The 21,109-nt window shown below is 37.2% G+C and overlaps 2 protein-coding genes across 2 annotated transcripts; one reads left to right on the top strand and one right to left on the bottom strand.

Moving 5' to 3' along the window:
• Positions 1 to 652: 652 nt before the first annotated feature.
• LOC121429061 (BTB/POZ domain-containing protein KCTD6-like) lies at positions 653 to 4,419 on the top strand. Its single transcript, XM_041625966.1, has 2 exons — positions 653 to 1,218; positions 4,401 to 4,419. Exons 1-2 carry the CDS (start codon positions 653 to 655, stop codon positions 4,417 to 4,419), a joined length of 585 nt encoding a protein of 194 aa, XP_041481900.1.
• A 10,212-nt stretch (positions 4,420 to 14,631) lies between these two features.
• On the bottom strand, positions 14,632 to 20,805 carry LOC121429233. Its single transcript, XM_041626195.1, has 2 exons — positions 19,684 to 20,805; positions 14,632 to 15,837 (listed from the first exon to the last, which is right to left on the bottom strand). Exons 1-2 carry the CDS (start codon positions 19,960 to 19,962, stop codon positions 15,748 to 15,750), a joined length of 369 nt encoding a protein of 122 aa, XP_041482129.1. The 5' UTR covers positions 19,963 to 20,805; the 3' UTR covers positions 14,632 to 15,747.
• Between the last annotated feature and the right edge of the window lie 304 nt (positions 20,806 to 21,109).

Here is a 21,109-nt window from a genome sequence, read left to right as displayed (position 1 = left end):
CTATTTAGAGGTGAACCTTACAGCCCCCCCCCCCCCGCCTTCCCATAAAAAAAGTTAGTAACAAACAATCCATGGAATGTTATTTTTTAAGTTAAAATATAGAAATACTAGTAGGAAATATGAATAATAGATGCATTATTTTTTCAGGAATATTTCAAATATAATTAACAATGAAGCCACTCCTTAGACAGTGCTGCTTCACCCCTCCCCTCGGAAACAGGGATCTCAGAAGGGGAATTCCCATTGGGAATACCCATGGAATTTCAACAACAATTTTTTTTTCAAAAAAAAAATCTCTTACGCTTCAGTGATTTCTTTATTCAAAATATATTGTGACGATTATTGTGTCCAAAGCTCCGCGCAGTTGACTTCATTTTGCTATGCTCAGTAGTGAGCTAGGACACACATTGTGAAGTGTTCAATTCCACTATTCGTACGAATACAAGTTTTCTCTGTAGAACTTAGAACCCCGAAGAAGTACTCTCCCCAAACAAACTTTCCTGGATAGAGTTGTGTTGTGTGGTGCTGCCAGTGCTTCAGGTGATCTTGTTGTGATGTACTTGGTGCACACTAATTTACAGGAAGCCTATACTGTTATTGCCATAACGTGACATTCAAAGAGTGCTAAGACACACGCTGCTCAGCAACAAACATGGCTGAAGGACAAGATGGTTATGTTGGTTTAAATGTCGGTGGAAGGATCTTCAAGACATCCCGTACCACACTGTTAGCCGATCCAGATAGCTTCTTTTCTGCTTTACTGGATGGCGATATTCCTTCGGCCAGAGACGACCAGGGGAATATCCTCATCGACCAAGACGGTGAAATATTCCGTCATGTCCTCAACTTCATGAGATATCGTGAACTAGTACTACCAGAGGGTTTCAAAGAGTATGGTGCCCTTAAACGCCAGGCAGACTTTTTCCAACTTGAGTCACTGAAATCGTCTATTGAACGACCAATGCAAGTTGATGGATCGGAGGCCGTGGGATTGATGTGTCCTGATGGGAAGGTATTCCACACGACAAGAGAAATCTTGATGAGAGGAGAGAATTCATACTTTACCAGGATGCTGAGTAAGGACAGTACCGTTGCAAGAGATTTACAGGGAAACTATTATCTGAAAGGCATCAGCAGTGAATTGCTCCAGCAGGCCATTAGCTATCTAACCCATGGTGGTATTCTTACCCCAATCGATGATTTCAGTGTACTTAATAAGTATGATACTTTGGAACCAACAGAAATAAAGAATACTTTTCAGTTAAAAGGTTTTGACTCTCATTTGGCATTGTTATATCGTGTAACGCGGTACCCGCGGGCCATGCTAGTTCGGTTATTCATGTACTATAATATCAATACCCCATGTTTTGCCTACTTCCTAAACGCGGAAACATTGGATACCCATGTTGCTGGTTCTATAAGCATGTTAAGAGAAATGCTAGTTCACAACAAAGTCAGGATCATTCGAAGAAATTATGGAAGTGTCGATGCAGGAGTTGTAAACATGGAAATCTTTAACAGCAACCAGCCTGCTAGCTTAGAGGATGTGATTGCTTTTTTCAAAGAATATGAAAACTTAAAAATTTCTACTTCTCAAAGTGGCTCCAATTGCATCATAATAATGATCAAATATGTAACGGATCGATGAGTTTGGTATTAGAATTGATTTCTAAAGTATAAACCCTATATCTTAATTGTTAAACGTTTTTGTATAGTGTTTGTGTTTCGTGGAAATAATTATCTTCCCAACATGATTTTGGTCAACTAATTTGGTCAACTGCTAATGAACTTAAACCTAATTGTAATAAAAGTGCAATGCTTCATCTCACTAGTAAATTTAGAAATAGTAGACAAATAGATGAGAAAAAAACTTGATAGCACTTATGTTAAATGTATAGATACTGCAATAAATTTTGGTGTACAACAAAACACCTAAAAAAAAGTTTGGAAATCTGACATTGGTCGATAATCCCTCCTCGGTTTTAGTAAATATCAATGTGTAATTAATATCAATGAATAGATCATTTAATTCTCTTCAAAATGATACCCTACATGATTATGGTTCACATGGAGGTGCAGTGCCTTGAAATGTGGGGCAAGATCAAAATTCAAAAGTTGCATAATGACACAATATTGAAAGTCACTGTTCTCTTTTCCTTGGTGATGAGTGAGCCCGGGTGAGTAAGTTTCTCAGCGGTTTCTTTTAATTCTTTTCATGCACCTTAACATCAACATTAACATGGAATCAAACCAATCACACCTCTGCACAAGCAAACAAACATGCATGGGTATTTCAAACCATGTTATCTCTATAGAACCATCACTACATAAACCACAACTAAACATCAAAAATGAAGATCAGCAGAGGCTTGATTTGAATGGATTTTCATCCCTACCGACACGGACAAAAGAATCATGGTCTGTATTGACCCTTCATGACTATTTCTGCTCGTTTTGCAGTTTTTTTCTCAATTCAGACCTCATCCAACAATTTTAAATCCTGCTCTTTTCTTGATGGCATGATCCTAACAAGCATGGTATCATTTTAAAGAAAATTAAAAGATCTTTTGAATTATGTCAAATATCCATCGTGTAAAACTGGGACTTGGGAGAAATTAATGGCTAAACTCAGATTTCCAAACCTTTTCTGAGGGGCTTACAAGACTGGATATTAAGGCTATCAAAAACACCGATTGTCAAAAAAAGTGGTTTTAAAGACTGGTCAATGGTCAATAGCGGGGTCAAACGTATTTAGGGTATGTTTTCCACAGCTTTTTTTAAGAATAGCCAAACGTGTTTAGGGCATGTTTCCTCCTCGTTTCTATACATGTACATTGTACTTTGTGATATTTTAACCCTAACGACACGGCAGTGATGTAATGATACTCATAATAACAGCACATCATACTCAACTGAACTCATTTGGCATCCCATAATAATCCAAACAGGTCTCACGGGCCTAATTACTAGTGGTAGGCCATAGATATTCATTCGAGCCAACCCATTGCTATTTTTTTATTTTGATATGGCTGATTGACAAAGTGTATGCATATGATTGTCCATCTAACACTGATTCTATTTTTGGTAATTACTGAACTTCCTTTTCCCTAATTGGGAAGAAATATCACCAATTTTGGACTATATTTTGACTGGCGGAAGGATTAGGGCTATTTTGCTGTTTGAGTTGATGAATCTGCTCCCCCCGACGGTGTCTTCAAACACGCCAATTTATTTTTAAAATGAGCCGGTCGAGGGACCCTTTTCTGTTCAGATATGGATTGCCAGATATAAATCCTATCCACTGGTAGTAAACATTCGACCCCCGAATTTCATCCTTATTTTTAATGAATTTTTTAAAGTGCCAATTTAACACATGAGTCTATGGGGAATGAATTAGGCCTGTGAGACCAACACTACTTTGTTTGTTTGGAGGAAGTCCTCCAAGGTATATAGTGAGAGGGAATGGGATGGAGGGTGGTATAATCTATATATTGTTACTGCAGATAAGATGCCAAGCAGCATGCTTGCGTGTCAATACGGGAGAGCAGTGCCATTGCAGTAATGAATTGGTTAAAGCTATGTTTCCTTAAATGTTGCTTTGATGGAGCAAATGATAGGAAACAGTTCCGCAGAATTCAATTAAACTCAGAGATCTGTCTGCCTTTGATGCCAACTGGCACAGTGCTAAGCATATTGAAAGTCATATTATTATCATTATACTGCATATCTTTGTCTATTTCATGTTTCCTTTTTGTAAGAATGATCTTTTTATTGATCTGTTATGTCTTAAATACTTTAAACTTCATACTGGAAATGATAAGTACAGAAGAAAGATATTGAGATGTTATAATGTATTCCGTAATACTGTAAATATAAATCTGTAAATAGGGTCTAGAATGTGTACACACCTAGGGGCAGTTCATTTTGGGGAACTGTTATCTAGCTGTTTGTGGGGTCCACCGACCACTGTCCATTTTGGAATGTGGTTCCTTTCACATTAATCTTTATTTATTTTGTCCTTTCACTGGGTAGTTCTGGGTATATAGTAATGAACGCATTACATTGTAGCAATTTAATTCGATTTAAATATAATCTTGTGCTGTAATATATTAGTTGCATAGTGTAAATGGCTATATGTTGTTTCTCATCATTGAACTATTGTAAGTCACGTAGTTATTAATTGGCTATATAGTATATGTCCGCTTTGAATATAATTAACAAGATTTTTCTTTGTAATCAATACTAGACATTAATTGTTCATTTCAAATGATAGTTTTCGTGATTTTAAACAGGATTTAGTTCATCTTATGTATATATCATCTGTATCATTTGTTAGTTTAGTTGTTTGTTACCTTTGTTTTCATATACTTATTTTGTTTATTTATTTTGTTTACTTGTAGTTCTTACGGCATTGGCTAAAGCATAGAGATGGATTTACGGATTGAGAAGAAGCTTTTACAGAATAAAGTCTTTAGCTAAACCAGTACTTCAGAACGTGTCGTGATTAGTCATTTATCGCCGTTATTTGTATTGTCGATCATCGGGGCAAGCACACTCATGAATAAAGTTTTTTTTCTACTTAAACTTATTGTTAGCAAGTAGACAAAACTTTCTTAGGGGTATATTTTGCACACAGAGAAAAGTTCGTGGGGGATCACGCATGTGTACACCGATACATTTGACTGGCCCCCTGGGGAGAAGCCACAAAGAAATTGGTTCATGCTCTTGTAATGTCGCGCATTGATTTCTGTACTAGCTTATTGTACGGTCCTCCTGATAATCAAATTAAAAAACTTCAAATGATCCAAAATTCGGCAGCGAGACTAATGATAAGAACGAATCACAGAGAACACATAACACCCATACTACAAAAATTAAACATGTTAAATTGGCTTCCTGTAAAATCTCATATTGAATACAAGATATTACTCCTTTATACATATCAACAGAATGCTTGCAAGATTACGTGCCCTCAAAGAACTCATTATGTGCCCCTATGAAATTTAAGATCAAACAGAACAAAAAATACTGGTAATTCCAAAAAAATAATGCTCAATTTTATGGGTCTCATTCTTTAAAAATGTCATCTGATATCATGTACACATTAATTAATAATTTCTCGCCCCGTTCATTTTTCGTTAATTATTGATTAAAAATAGTTTGATGAAGTTTACAAAAATTATATCATTCTTTTCTTTTTTTTCACTATATTGGATCTACATCATACATGAGATGCTTCTACTTACCCAAATTTTACGCCCGCGGTGTTTTGATACCATTCTTTAATATTTGAAAATATGTTCATAAACATAATGATGTAATGGGGAATCTGATCCAATCATTTTAAACCAATGGAACGAATTTTAAAACTTGGAAATATTGATTTAACTATGGATAGTCAATCGTGGCACATGTTCACTTAATCAAATCATTTAACACTCATAATGGCCAAACTCAGATTTCCTAACTTGTTTTTACTCGTTTTGCAGCTTTTCAATTCAGACCTCGTCCAACACTTTTAAATCCTGCTCTTTTCATGATGCTATGATCATAGCAAGCATGGTATTATTTTAAAGATAATTAAAGGATCTTTTGAATGATGTCAAATATGCATTGTGTAAAACTGGGACCTGGGAGAAATTAAAGGCCAAACTCAGATTTCCAAACTTTTTCTGAGGGGTTTATAAGACTGGATATTGAGGTACCTATAAAAAACACCGATTTCCAAAAAAAGTGGTTTTAAAGACTGGTCAATGGTCAATCGCGGGGTCAAACGTATTCAGGGTATGTTTTTCCAAAGCTTTTTTTAAAGAATAGCCGAACGTGTTTAGGGTGTGTTTCCTCCTCGTTTCTACATGTACATTGTATTCCTTTGTGATTTTTTAACCCTAACGACACGGGGTACGTGATGTAATACTCATGAATAAAGTTTTTCTACCTAGGCATATTGTTAGCAGATAGACAAAACTTGTTTATGGGCTTATTTTGCATACAGAGAAAAATCGTGGGGGGTAACGCATGTGTACACCGATACATTTTACTGGCCCCCTGGGGGAAGCCACAAAGAAATTGGTTCAAGAAAGAAAGAAAGAAAGAAAAGGGAAGGAAGACAATTAGGGGAAACGTTAAATATTAAAATTACATTCTTGACATCAATTCAAATTGTGTCACAAAATAGATTTCGATTTCATTTTCGCGCTCGTTCGCTTCTATTTCGAAATTGATTCGAAAATGACCATGTCCTCTTCCGAATTGATATGCCACTGATTGCATGCAACAGTGCTCAAGTGGATTCCATCCCGAAATGGCGACTTGTTTTAAAAGGAAACAGGAACCAAAGTACCAAATCGATGTGTCACTTATGAATTAAAAAAGTAATTATGAACGAATTAATTATTCATATTTCTCTCCCTCCTTCACTCTTATCCTGCATCTTTCACTTTTTCTCCTCTCTCCTAGCCTCCGTTTTCTCCCCACCCCTTTAACTCTCTCTCTCTCCTTCTTCCTCTCCATCTCTGCCCCCTTCTTTCCCAGGCCCTCTTCTCGCACTAAACATTTGCATTTCCCCAATTTCGAATACTATTCCAATATTTTCTTTCCCGTCGGTGGGAACTCTTTCTTTTCATTATCGATTCCACCACTGTGAGGATGGCATGAACATTATTCATGTGCTTGAATCCTCCAAAAACTACATTATCCCACTAAAATCAATAAATCGAAACAAACCTCCCCCAAGGTTCAGGATTTTTTTGGGTGAAATTTTTCAATGTTGTTTTGAATAGTGGCTATGTCCCCACAGAATGGTGTATTGGAATAATTGTCCCCATCTATAAAAACAAGGGGCAAGATACCAACCCAGATAATTATAGGGAATCATCACACTGTTAAGCTGTTTAGGTAAGCTATTTACATCTATTTTGAATCAAAGGATTACGCAGTTCCTCGATGCTGAACAAATAATTGGGGAAGAGCAGGTTGGTTTTCGTTCAGGCTATTCAACGACTGACCATATGTTTGCTTTGAAGTCTATAATTGATTTTTATGTTAAAAAAAAAGAAACGTCTATACTGTGCTTTTATCGATTATAAAAAGCTTTTGATCTAATTGATAGAACAAGTTTATGGCTTAAACTGTTGAAGTTAGGCGTTAATGGCAAAATATTTACTATTATCAACAACATTTACAAATATGCAAAGTCTTGTGTTACTGTAAATGGTAAATATTCTGAATTTTTTACATGTAACATTAGCGTTCGCCAAGGGGAAAACCTTTCCCCCTTGTTATTTGCAATATACTTGAATGATTTTCAAGAACATCTTAGCAGATTCTACGGTGGTCTTAGCTCTTTGGTAAATGACATACGTGGCTACCTAGATGATGAAGATGTAGAAACCTTTGTTAAACTTCACTGTCTATTGTATGCTGATGATACCATAATTTTAGCAGAAAGTCCAGAAGAATTGCAAAAAGCATTAGACGGAGTAGAAAATTATTGTAATACTTGGCAGTTGACTGTCAATACAAGCAAAACCAAGATTGTTATTTTCTCTAAAGGAAAAGTTAGAAATGTACCTAGTTTCACTCTAAGTGGTGATGTGATTGATGTTGTAGATGATTTTGTATACCTTGGAATTCGATTCAATTATAATGGTAGTTTTAAGAAAGCAATATCAAAGCAAGTGACACAGGCCAGAAAGGCTTTATATTGTATGCTGGTAAAAGCAAAAAGATTACAACTTTCAGTAGATACACAGTGCCACTTATTTGATCATATGGTATTGCCGGTATTACTGTATGGTTGTGAAGTGTGGGGGTTTGAGTGCATAAAGCAGATTGAAATTTTCCATAGGAAATTCTTGAGGACAATGCTACATGTAAATAGATGTACACCAGACTGCATGGTGTACCGTGAAACAGGACGTGGACCGATATTGAACCAAGTCAAATGTAGAATGGTTGGATATTGGTTAAGAATAATTAAGGGAAAACAACAGAAGTATTCAAATATTTTATATAACCTGCTTAATCACATGCACACTGTCAATGAATCATCCTTCACATCACTCTGGCTAAAATGTATCAAAGATATTTTTCAAAATGCAGGGTTAGGTAACATTTGGTTGCATCAGGGTTATGGACATAGCAGTCAATGGATTCTCAATGTTCTGAAAACACGTCTTTCTGACATGTGTCAACAAGATTGGAAATCATCAACCTGGTCTAACCGTATTTGTACGAATTATAGGATGTTTAAAAATGATCCTCGTATGGAAACATACTTTTTAGTATTAAGCAAGAAAGATATTGTTACTCTGAGCAAATTTCGTTGTCGGTCACATGCACTACCTGTAAATAATCGTAGGTATGATTTAAGTTTATTGAAAGATACAAATTGTCCACTTGTTTATCTTCAAACTCGGGTGATGAATTTCATTACCTTTTTGAATGTCCTTTCTTCCAGAAGGAGAGAAACTTGTATATACCAAGACATATCAATAACATCAGGTCAAGTGCACTTAAAATATCTAAGTTATTTAATTCTGCTGATACTTGCCAGCTTAAAAAAATAGCAAAATTTGCCAGAACTATCATGTTGCAATTCAACCAGTCTCCCAAGTCAAGTATTGAGGACGATGTGCCTAGTAACAAAAGTAATACCAATATATACACAACAAAAAAAGTAAGTCCCCCCTAAATCAAATTGCTGTAACTTTTGAACCGAATTAGTTTGAGATATGATATTTCATAGGTGGTTTTCAGCACTCATTAAGCAAACCCCGAGGAAAAATGACATCGATCGGTTGAGTCATGCATGAGTAATTAAAGATTGAATTAAAAATGACCATTTTTAAAAGTCACAAGAGTCGTTTTTCAGTTTGTTCAAATACAAAGTTGGGCAAAAGTTGTTTTCAGGTGAATTTTATTGTGTTATGCTGTTTTACTATCCATCATTCAACCACTTCAGACCAGATTTTGATATCGTATGTTCATGGTTGAGTGAACACAATGTATTGCAGGGCTGCGGAAGCGGGGGGGGGGGGGTGGGCTTCAGCCCCAACTTTTTTCCAAAAGCATGTACAAAAATGTAAAAATGACCACACGATTTTTATTTTTTTGCATGATCAGCCCCGGCCCCCTCACTTTTGGCCCAGTCTCCCCCCCCCCCACTTTGAAAACCGTTCAGCGGCCCCTGAATTGTGACGTATCATCATAGGGGTTTATGGTAGTATCCTCTACAACTTGTTAAATCATGTTAAAATTTTGAAAATGTTGGTGGCTTCCCCGATTATAGGCCCCTTCCCCTATTTTAAAATTCTGGATCTACCACTGATTTGTCCATACATTCAACTGATCCTGAGAAATTGTTAGGAAAAGAATACATTTATGCAGTATAAAGAATATTAATTCCTAAGTTTTCGATTGTGCTCGCTCAACCATGAAAATGTTTAAAATTCGGAAAGTATGTGGTGATAGAAATGATGGATGATAAAAACAACAGCAATTAAAGTCACATTTGAAACCGAATTTGCCCCAATAATCACTTTATTATCCTTTAAAATGCGTCTGTGACATTGAAAATACCAATTTTCCCACTTTGATGCGTGCTCACTCATCCATAAATAAACGAATCGATTTCATTTTTGCACAGAATTTCGCCCATAGGTTGATAAACATTACTGCCAAAAGACATTGCTAAAGACAGCCTTCAAAAAAGTTCCACCATATTGAATAAGGGGTTACTTGTTCGTAAACATATGCACCCATTATGTACACAAGTCTATGAGAAAGGAAGTCAAAATTTTGAAATGAGGGTTTGTTTCATGGACGGTTTTTGTTACTTCTGCCAACAGTTATTTCATGAAACTTCGCACATGGCTTCAGAGTAACACTATCCAAAAGGTGCGCACACCAAAATAACCATTCGATGCGGCACAGAGTGGGGCCAAGGCCTTGAACTTTCTTCTCATTTGCATAATTTTTGAGTATTGTGTGCTCACTGATGCATTAAACATCGGGATTTTCACAAAAATTAAATCAAATGAACTATGCAAGGAGGTTTGTGACAGATATCCATAGTTACAAATTGCATTTTTTCCAATAACGTAAAAAATAGCTAATCACATTCCACATGTTCATTCAAGCGTGAATGTTTAATTTAAAGCCTTTAAATCATTGAAGCATGTTGATTGATCATGAACACAACGAAAAAGTTCAGAAAAAATCATTTTCAGTTACCAAAATGAAACAATACTTGCCTATGATATTTGAAAATCGTATTTTTTGTTCAATGTTCATTGAACCGTGAAACGATGAATACTGTTGAAGAAACTCTTCCCAAAAATAACTGTCATCATATTCAATCATTTTTATTGATAGAAACCTGTAAAATATCCAATTATAGCAAATTCGGACTGGTGTTTATTCAACCGTGAAATTTAGCCAAAAAAGTTGTATTGTCTTTTAGAAAGTACCTTTTATAAGCCTTCTGACTATTTTTCATGATGAGAATGTGGAATTAGTTCCAATAAAATGGAATCAAAGTCATGATATTTTGCTTGTGACTTTTGAAAAGTGACATTTTTGCCTTCTCACGGTGCTCACTGAAGCATGACGTAAAATACGTCCATAACATTTACTCAGAGGGTAGCTTATAAAATTACCTACACGCTCATGTAAAGATATATTAAAAACTCGAATTGGTTTGGAAATTATTGATGTTTGTTTAAGGGGGACTTACTTTTTTTGTTGTGTATACATGTAATTGTACGTACCCGTAGCGGTAGGATAATCAAACGGCCAGACAGGCTAGTCTTGTAAAACGTTTTAAATACAAACAAATACAAACTCGAAGAAAAAAATGAAATAAAACTATACAAAAAAAAATAGCTTAAGTATGATACTAGTTTTTGTTTATTTAATCTATACAATCCATATTAAATTCTTAATGCTCTGTGTTATATCATTCATGTACATTACATGTTGTATTTACTCTGTATTCTATATAGGCTGAATATTTTCATATACTATTATGTTCACATCTATTATGCTTGTATATCTTTTGTAAATATGTTTTTATGTTTGTACTCTCATACCCCGAGAGGGGGGCGATAGAGTCAATAAATCTTATCTTATCCTACAATATATTCAATAATCAATACTTAACCATATCCATACCCATAATGATATATTGTGACCGTATATAACGGTATAATTTAAAGTGGTTACTTGGGCATCTATTTCCTAGGTTGTTGGTTTTTTTTGGGGGGGAGGGCTAGATATTCTGGAAAGGGAGAGGGTGAGAAGTTTATCCGAAAATTCATAGGGAGTTGTTAAGCTTTTATTGAATGCTGAATGTCAATTACAATCATTTACTTTTTTGTTTAATGTTTATTGTGAACAGACTTCAGATATGATCACGTGGTTGATAATTATGTAGAGGGCGGTTTCAAAATATTTTGATAGGGGGCGCGAGGTGACCTAAAGGTGATGTCATCTTCTTTTTTCAATCAAAATTAATAATAGAGGCAATATAGAGTTCACTGTAAAAGTTCACTACTTGAAAAATTCACAGAAGTCACAGGTTAGAGGTTGCCTTTCCCCATGTAGCCCAGCGCCTGATGAATTAAATTATGTTTAATCACATTTATTCATATCACTGCTCTCACTAATACTGATGACGCGCGCTAGCGGCACAACTCATTAGTTGTTGTTTTTTATCAATATCGGGGTGGGATAGAAGCATATAGGCCCCAACAACTGTTCTATCGCCGTAGATATGGAGTGCCAATGACGTCACGAGATAGTCAAGCATTGCTATATCAACACTGCTTCATTTGTTGAAAATAATCCTAATTTTTCATCCACGATCTGTAAATCAAGATAGTTGAACGTTGTTGCTAAAGAAACAATAAAATGCTGATGAATTTATTGCAATCAAAATTTATTGTTAACGACTATCAGCTGACATCTATCACCAATGAATACAAGGAGGCAAGTCAGCATTGTTGATGAAGCTACTGTTCGTGTTGTAATTAATGAATATTTAGATAACTGAAAAGGAACAGATAGTATTGTGAGAAGAAATACTACACGATATACCAGATATTGCCATATTCTCAACTTTTAATTTCCGTTCGGGAATTGTTACCCAAATATTTCACATACTTGTGTATCACAGTAATATCAAACATTAATTAATACACCAATACTTCACAAACATGTGTATCGCAGTAATATCAATAAATGTCAATGCCTGCAGAGGAAGGAGAGAGTAAGGCTAAGAATTAACCACATAGGGGGAACCGGGTCACGAGTCACGTGACCAGCTGGGAGGATGGTGGCTCCACCCAGTGTCCCAGTTGCCTGGGACGGGGATCCCCCTACGAAATATCCGATAATCTTGGCCTTTCCCCGCCATTGGCTCACAGAGCTCTTGGTCATTCCATCCCCTGCATGCTTCGAGAAATGATAATGAAATTGCCAAGTACTAAAAAACACCCAAGATGCATGTCGTTTACAGGTTACAACGTCCTGTTAATAACAACCCCAACCATCCAGCCAAATATTTAACAACCCCAACCAGCCATCCATTTCTTTACAAAACCATATATCAGCCTATGAAGATACATAAATGAATCTTACTAAGCAACAAGACATGCAAACTCATTTAGCTACTCCATGGACAACTGAAAGTCCAAACTTCCTCTAGAGTAGCACGAGGTAATAGCTTTGTACCAACCATCTGTTGGCCTAAAGTCTTGTTGATAACAACCCCAACCATCCAGCCAAATATTTAACAACCCCAACCAGCCAACCAAAATATGTGTATACAACCAAGGAGTTACTCCTTGGTACAACCCCAACCAGCCATCCATTTCTTTACAAACCATAAAATCAGCCTATGAAGATACATAAATGAATCTTACTAAGCAACAAGACATGCAAACTCATTTAGCCACCCCATTGACAACTGAAAGTCCAAAACTTCCTCTCGAGTATAACCATGAGGTAATAGCTTTGCACCAACCATCTGTTGGCCAATATCTTGTTAATAACAACCCCAGCCATCTAGCCAAATACTTAACAACTCCAACCAGCCAACCAAAATAATATGTGTACAACCCCAACCAGCCATCCAGATCTTTACCAAACCATAAATCAACCTATGAAGATACATAAATGAATCTTACTAAGCAACAAGACCTGCAAACTAATTTAGCCACCCCATGGACAACTGAAAGTCCAAATTTCCCTAAGAGTATAACCACGAGGTAATAGCTTTGTACCAACCATCTGTTGGCCTAAAGTCTTGTTGATAACAACCCCAACCATCCAGCCAAATAATAAACAACCCCAACCAGCCAACCAAAATATGTGTATACAACCAAGGAGTTACTCCTGCTACAACCCCAACCAGCCATCCATTTCTTTACAAAACCGTAAAATCAGCCTATGAAGATACATAAATGAATCTTACTAAGCAACAAGACATGCAAACTCATTTAGCCACCCCATTGACAACTGAAAGTCCAAACTTCCTCTAGAGTATAACCATGAGGTAATAGCTTTGTACCAACCATCTGTTGGCCAATAGTCCAGGTTTTCTACCAATTACATGTGTTATGTGTCATAGTAATCATATTTTACCATTCCTAGCACAGTGAATGCTAATTATTTCATTAATGCTACCCATTCGTGCCCGTCTCGCATGTTATACTGATAAGATATATATATATTATTTTTTTTTCTCTTTCTTTTTTCAACCCTTGGCTAAAAAGAAAATCCACTGATTAGATATATCGACGGAATCCGTAAATGCACCTTAAGGAACATCAATACATGAGGAATGAGGGGTGGGAGGTGGGAAAATGTCTTTCCCGGACGGAAATTAAAAAGTGAATGACTCGATTTCATCCGCGCTGATCGCGCATTAGCGCATTTCGGATGTGTAAAATTACCGCGCACGCTTTAATGTGATACAATCCTTCCGGGTGCGCGTTTTGACCGACTTCCCCCAACAGAAGTACACGTGAACTTGACCTCCTTCTGAAGGGCAGTGAACTGGTTCATAGTCAATATTTGTTTACATACTAAAACTTGTATTCTCTCCCAATAGAATTTATTCGATAATCGAATAAACATATTGTGAGAAGAAATACTACACGATATACCAGATATTGCCATATTCTCAACTTTTAATTTCCGTTCGGGAATTGTTACCCAAATATTTCACATACTTGTGTATCACAGTAATATCAAACATTAATTAATACACCAATACTTCACAAACATGTGTATCGCAGTAATATCAATAAATGTCAATGCCTGCAGAGGAAGGAGAGAGTAAGGCTAAGAATTAACCACATAGGGGGAACCGGGTCACGAGTCACGTGACCAGCTGGGAGGATGGTGGCTCCACCCAGTGTCCCAGTTGCCTGGGACGGGGATCCCCCTACGAAATATCCGATAATCTTGGCCTTTCCCCGCCATTGGCTCACAGAGCTCTTGGTCATTCCATCCCCTGCATGCTTCGAGAAATGATAATGAAATTGCCAAGTACTAAAAAACACCCCCACAACAAATGCCCCCAAACAACACCCATAATTTTTTTTTTTTTTTTTTTTTTTTTTTTTTGCCAATTCTTTGATTTGTTCATTTGCACCAAAGTAGTTACCATTAAGCACTGACCCGAGCAACTTTCGTACCAAGAAAAGAACCATTGGATAGGCACTGTTTCTGTATATCTTGCCATTTGGCAGAAAGAGGTTCTCTGTTCATTAATTAACTCCCAAGTTTATTTTCACTATTACCCATGTCCAATCAGGTGCGAGTGTCCATGCACCCACGCCAATATGACAGATGTGATTGCATTGTAAGGTATAACCAAACTAAATTCAAAACTATCAGCTTGTCTTAATGCCAGTTGCTTAACCTTTGAGCACTTCGTGCTAATGATCTATTGAATTTATTTGTCGGTGTTACTCATTCGTTCATTAAATCTTAATGTTTCTCTTGTATTTCTCTTCGGTATGAGCCGAAGGTACCGTTTGGTTAAAAAGATAACGAACCAATATAAGCATGAGAAAAACCATTATAATAGTATGAGTGCCATATCATGGGTTGTGTAATTAAACAACACTTCCCTGCACGTCCAGTGTCTTTCCTTCGCTATTCCCAGATCAATTAAAGGAATCGCACTCGCCAATCCTGGGACTCTTAGAGCTCTCTTATTCATTCAAGTCTTGTCCAGTGAGGGCAAATTAACCTGCCCTATTGAAATCACTAATCAGGATGTCACTTCCTTCGTCTGACCGTTGGATGCCACCTCTGTTGTAGTACCGGTGTTCATGATAGTGTAAGATGTGGTTGATAAATGACGCATTGTGCATGCACCGAATCCTTCTCTTGGCATATATACTCGTTCACAGATTTCCTGACATTGTCACTAGCTGCCTGTGAGGTGATAGTTCTTTCTTGTGCATAATAGTAAGGCGTGGCAAGATGCTTGAGAAACATATGTCGCACCACGGCCGTAGAGCTCTGGTTGAATTCAGTGCGTTATCTCCAGCTTGTCTACTTTCTTTGGCACTATATAGCTGCCCAATCATTGAATCCATTGGATCCCACGTGAATGATTATTAAGGTTGGTATGGGGCTGTATCTCAGTCCCCCTTGGAGGTCACTCGGGCAGTTGGGAAGCGTAGTACCCCCACGGCTCCACCAACTAGTACACCTCGTAGCCTTTAATCAGCCCCCAAGGTTGTGGTTCCCCGTGGTGACGGCCCTCTCCCGAGCCCTCATTGTAAGCTGTCGCCAAACAGCCAGATTCTTCGAGCCCTGCATGGAGAAACCAGAAATCTTTCCGAGTATATATTCTTTATGGTAGCCTATGCCGTACATGCATGTCAGTATGAGAAAATTTATTGGTATCCAGATGTATGGATATAATATGGTAAATGTAATTATATATAATTACATCTAAGCTGGAGTTGCATTGGGACACGGCATGTAAATACCCTTAATGATATTCGAAAATAACTATCAATTGTGGTAGTGAGTTTACTGAACCTGAAAAATGACCCCAACATCTGTTCATATGAGCATTATTTATGCCAGTGGATTCTGCAAGAAATTGTGAGTTCTGATGAATAATCAAAGTACATGTAAGCATACATTCCACGGATTTGTCTAGTCTTTTCCTTTATTTGCCTGTATTGGCGTTGCCCATGGTAACTGATAACCGGCTTAGGTTTCATGTTTCCACAAGATTCGATTCATTTAAATGTACCAGATCTCTGGCGATATAAACTCATATTGACGGCAACTACTCTGATTTATCTTTAAGTTGAAGTTAAATTGGCACCTGTAATTACCCATACTTCTTTTTACTTTGGACTTGCGTTGGGACATGTAAAATACCCATAATTCCTTTTCAGGTTGATTTGTCATGGATCATGTTAAAGTCACCTAATTACCTTTAAGCCGGAGTTGTATTGTGCGTGTAAATACCCTAATTCTGTTAATTTGGTGTTGCATGTAAACTATACACATTCCATTGACATGAAGAACTTTCGGCAGAAGCATGCCTATTTAAACTTAAGGCCAATTAAGATTTACTTGCTCTTCTCATGCACGTAGCTCCCGACTTTTTATCTCTGTTTTCCAGTTATCAAGTTTATGAATATTTTTTTTTTTTTTCAGCCTTTATTATTATTATTTTTTTTTCATTTATTTTGGCTTGTTAATCAATTTATTTTAACTAATAGTTGTAGCAGAAGAGTATCATAATCAACAATATTCATACACTGTTTATAACCTCTAAAACTACAGAAATAAGCCAAATTGCAGACGCCTTTCTTTTATTTTTTGTTAAGTTCCTTTTTTTTCCATTTATTTATTTATTTTTTTACATCCCGCCAATATTAAAGGTATTGTTTAACTTTGCGGGCTGCCGATTTAAAAATTTCTCAAACCAAGATGAATTATGCGTACAAGTGCATGTATCACAACTAATAAACCCTGAAAACAACCATTATTGAGAATGAAAAGCTAAAACTACAAGGCAAACCCCGATTTTGTAATTAGGCGTCTTATAGATGCTTGAATAGTACACATAAGTGTATGGGATGAAATTAAGATGGTATTTCCGGTCACTTTATATTTCAATTTTTGAAAAACTAAATAATTATTTTCGAACGCAATTTTTTCTTGGCTTCATTTTTGTAACATATCACAGACGCAGATGACAAGTGTGACCTTCTAGCTCAAAATTTTTTTAAAAGTCAAACCAATGTTAACCAATCCCTTTAAGCTCTTGCAAAATCAGCAGAAGACCACTGGTCACCCATATTCCCCTCACTGATCAATTCCAAAAAGCAGCCACCTGTACATTTATGAAACGTGCTGAGTAAGTAATCCGTGGCTTTCTTTTGATATAAACCATGGATGTGTATCTGCGTAACATCATCTGAATTACAAGAATGCACTGCCATCCTCCCCCGAAAACCAATTATCCAAACTACTACAGTTGGGTAAATACCACCCATTTTATCACATAAGACATTTACGACTTCATTTCCAGGTTCACCCGTTCACCTACATGTACACTTGAACTAAATGGCTTACTTCATTTGCATGTATTGTATTAAAAAACGCAACACATGGAAATTATGACCGAAGCTTTTAACAGGGCTCAGCCACATCCAAATACAAGCCCATGCCCGCCTATCTATATCCATTAATTTCCACTTGACCCCTTCCGGAATTATTGTTTCATCATTATTTATATTTACCGCTATTAACATTACTAGCAAAATTATTATTACAATTGTTGCCATTCATGATATAGTCGATATCATCTCAGTTCCAACTACTCACGGGCAATCTAGGCTCCTGTACTATTATTCTTCAACCATAAATTGTAAGATTTTATTGTGTTGAAGATTGACAAAGCGCTATATAAAAAACAATCGCTGCTTGCCGAACCCCTTGAACTTGCCCCTTCCAAAAGAGAGCAACAATATTGCACACTATTGGTAATAATACTATCCAGATTGAGGTAGGAGTTCCATGCTAGTTCGCATTGGTGAGTGCATGGTAAATTGACCGTTACTGTGTTTTCTCGAGATTTAAAACTCAAAAGCAGTCCCAAACATCGACATCCATTCCATACAAACCTAATTCCAAATACCAACCTCCTTTCAAGGCGTATGAACCGTACCATTATTGATGCTTCAAGGTGTAGACCTTGGGATATTTATTTTTATATTCCATTATCAATACTACCAAGTCTATTGTTCCTTTATTTACCGTGTATGTTTTCTATCTATCTCTATATTTATTTATTTTATTTATTTTTTTTTTTTTTTTTTTTTTTTTTTTTTTTTTTTTTTTCTCATTATTATTATATATATATATATATTTTTTTTTTTTTTTATTATTTATTCATTTTTTGTTGAAAGACTGAGAGAATTCCATTCAATCACATTTCAAGCTAGCCGGACAGGGATAAATTCGAGACCATCTCGCTCGACCAACCATCCAAATTAAATCAAAGAGGTCAACATTTATCTTTCAAGCTAATTTATTGCGCATAATATAGACGGCCTTTATGGTTTATCTGCCAGCTGAACCAGGGCCTAAAACAGACAAGTCTAGTCTATGGCTACATCTACTCAGAAATAGAACTAGGCCTAGGCTCTAGCCTAACTTCCATTGTGAAGTTGATATTAAAGATGTAGGCCTACATGTAGCTGTAGGCCTACAATGTAGCTGTAGGCTGCGCACAGAACTGGCAGTAGACTGGATCTGACGAAGAATTGACTTTTCCCATTCAATTTAATTTGAAAAAGTTCGGGCATTTCTCCAACTGCAAAAACGGCGTCTTAGAATTAGGCCTAATTCTGGTCCTAGATAGATATTCTAACCCTATACGTATCAAATCTGGCCAAAATTATGAAAATTTAATATAATTTAGGCATTATTAGATCTTTAATTTATCCAGATCTAATCTAGCCTACTTCTGACGTAGAGTCTAGACTACCCCAAAAATCTAAACAACCGGCTTCGGAATTACAATGATTCAGTGTTATTGGCCAAGCCGGGCACTACGTTGTAGTCCTGAGTAAGACCAGGTCCAGGCCAGGCTAACGTTAGGCCCGGGCTCGATATTTATTTATATTTTCACCTATGCGGCAGTGGTAATACCACTAATTTCTTCAGTTTAAACGACGTTTGTACCCAATTAATAGGCCTATGTATCAATCCATTCTGTATGAATTTATCTGAATTGGTAGCAATTTCAAAATTTAGACCCCTAGGCCTAGACCTTGATCCACAGCCAAGTGATTAAAATTAACTGCAGGCTAGGTCCACATCTACATGTGCTATGGCGTGACATTAAAATAGGCCCTAATCGCTAGCACTTGCATTTTCCCTGGGTCTGGGACTAAAGGCAAGCCCTGGTTGAATTATCACTGCAAAATGAGCGAAATGTTAATCTAGGCCTAGCGTTATATTGTCAGCTGTATTCCCAAGACAATTCACCCCCTGAGTTTCCGTCGAAGTTAACCCTCATTCTATTTCTACTAGTTTTAGGCACAATAGGCCTACTAATGAGAATGAGTGACACAAGTTCACCAGAGCCAGAGGCCTGGATTACAGGCCCAAGGCTGGTTAACTCACCGGATGACTGGTGGCTCGTCGTGGGTTAACGTGGGTGGGAGGTGGTTGCTTGTTGAGAGCTCTATCTCTGGTCCATCGCCTAGCGAAGGCTCGATCACCCCCGGTCTGGTCGGCTGCTGGCTTGCCGGGCTCTCCGTTGTGGCTCTCGTTGCTCGTAGTCGTACCGGTACCCGTACCGGTACTCTGACCGCATAGACTCCGTGGACGTGGGCGTCTCCTTGAACCTTTGGCTCCTTTCCCCCTGCCTCCTCTGCTGGTTGATCCTTTATGTTTTCCCATCTTGAGGCATTGATTATTTCATTGAACCAGTCAAGTTTTGATGTCTGCCGCGATAATCATACTTTAGAGTCGACCGTCGAAATTGAGGAGCCAGTACCGTACCGTAATGTGGTCGAAGAGTTAGCTTATCAATCTGCAGTGTAGCTGGCCTACAGTACCGGTACATGCGACTAAAATTGAGTTTTAGTGAATTCACGTGTGAGATGTCTCCGAGGCCGGCCGAGGTAGCCTATATAAGTAAATTGGTTCCGTAGATCTGTCCGAATTAAAGGACTAGGCCGAAGCGAAGAGTACCGTATAGGCCTAGAATCTAGGCCTACCCTAAATTTAACCATCTTAACACTAACAGTTTTCAGATGTACGGTATCATCAGTGCCAGTGGAATATGTTCCGATGGTATTAGGTTAGAGTCCGGCTAGGGTTGGATTTAGTTTTCCGTGTATAGATCCAGATCGCGATAAAGTACCGTAAATAGTTCTATCTGAGATATCTCCGTGCATGGCCATGGGGATCGTGTTTCCGAATAAATCCGAGTAAAAGGTACCGTAGTACCACCGTGATCATAAAAAATGTCTTTCCCGGACGGAAATTAAAAAGTGAATGACTCGATTTCATCCGCGCTGATCGCGCATTAGCGCATTTCGGATGTGTAAAATTACCGCGCACGCTTTAATGTGATACAATCCTTCCGGGTGCGCGTTTTGACCGACTTCCCCCAACAGAAGTACACGTGAACATGACCTCCTTCTGAAGGGCAGTGAACTGGTTCATAGTCAATATTTGTTTACATACTAAAACTTGTATTCTCTCCCAATAGAATTTATTCGATAATCGAATAAACATATTATGTTCATTATATCAAAACATGCATTTTTTTATAAATTTCCCACGATACCATATTCTCTCTCTAATGAAGAGCGAGATATATATCTGATCATTTACATTGATCGATTTAGACTATAAGTATGTATAGATGATGTCTGTTTAAAATTTGGAGCCCAGAATATCGACTCATTACCTCCAAACATTAGCAAACTCAGATTAAAAGTTTAGATTAAATCATTTATATAAATGTTTTATGACATTATATCGAATACTTTGCAAAAAGCTGATTTTCGGGGGGGGGGGGCCTCGGGGTGTCAGCATC

This window comes from Lytechinus variegatus, chromosome 15 (genome assembly GCF_018143015.1).
Source record: "Lytechinus variegatus isolate NC3 chromosome 15, Lvar_3.0, whole genome shotgun sequence".
In the NCBI taxonomy this organism is placed as follows: domain Eukaryota; kingdom Metazoa; phylum Echinodermata; class Echinoidea; order Temnopleuroida; family Toxopneustidae; genus Lytechinus; species Lytechinus variegatus.
The sequence above is the reverse complement of the archived record's forward strand: the minus strand, read 5'-3'. Positions and strand labels throughout refer to the sequence as shown.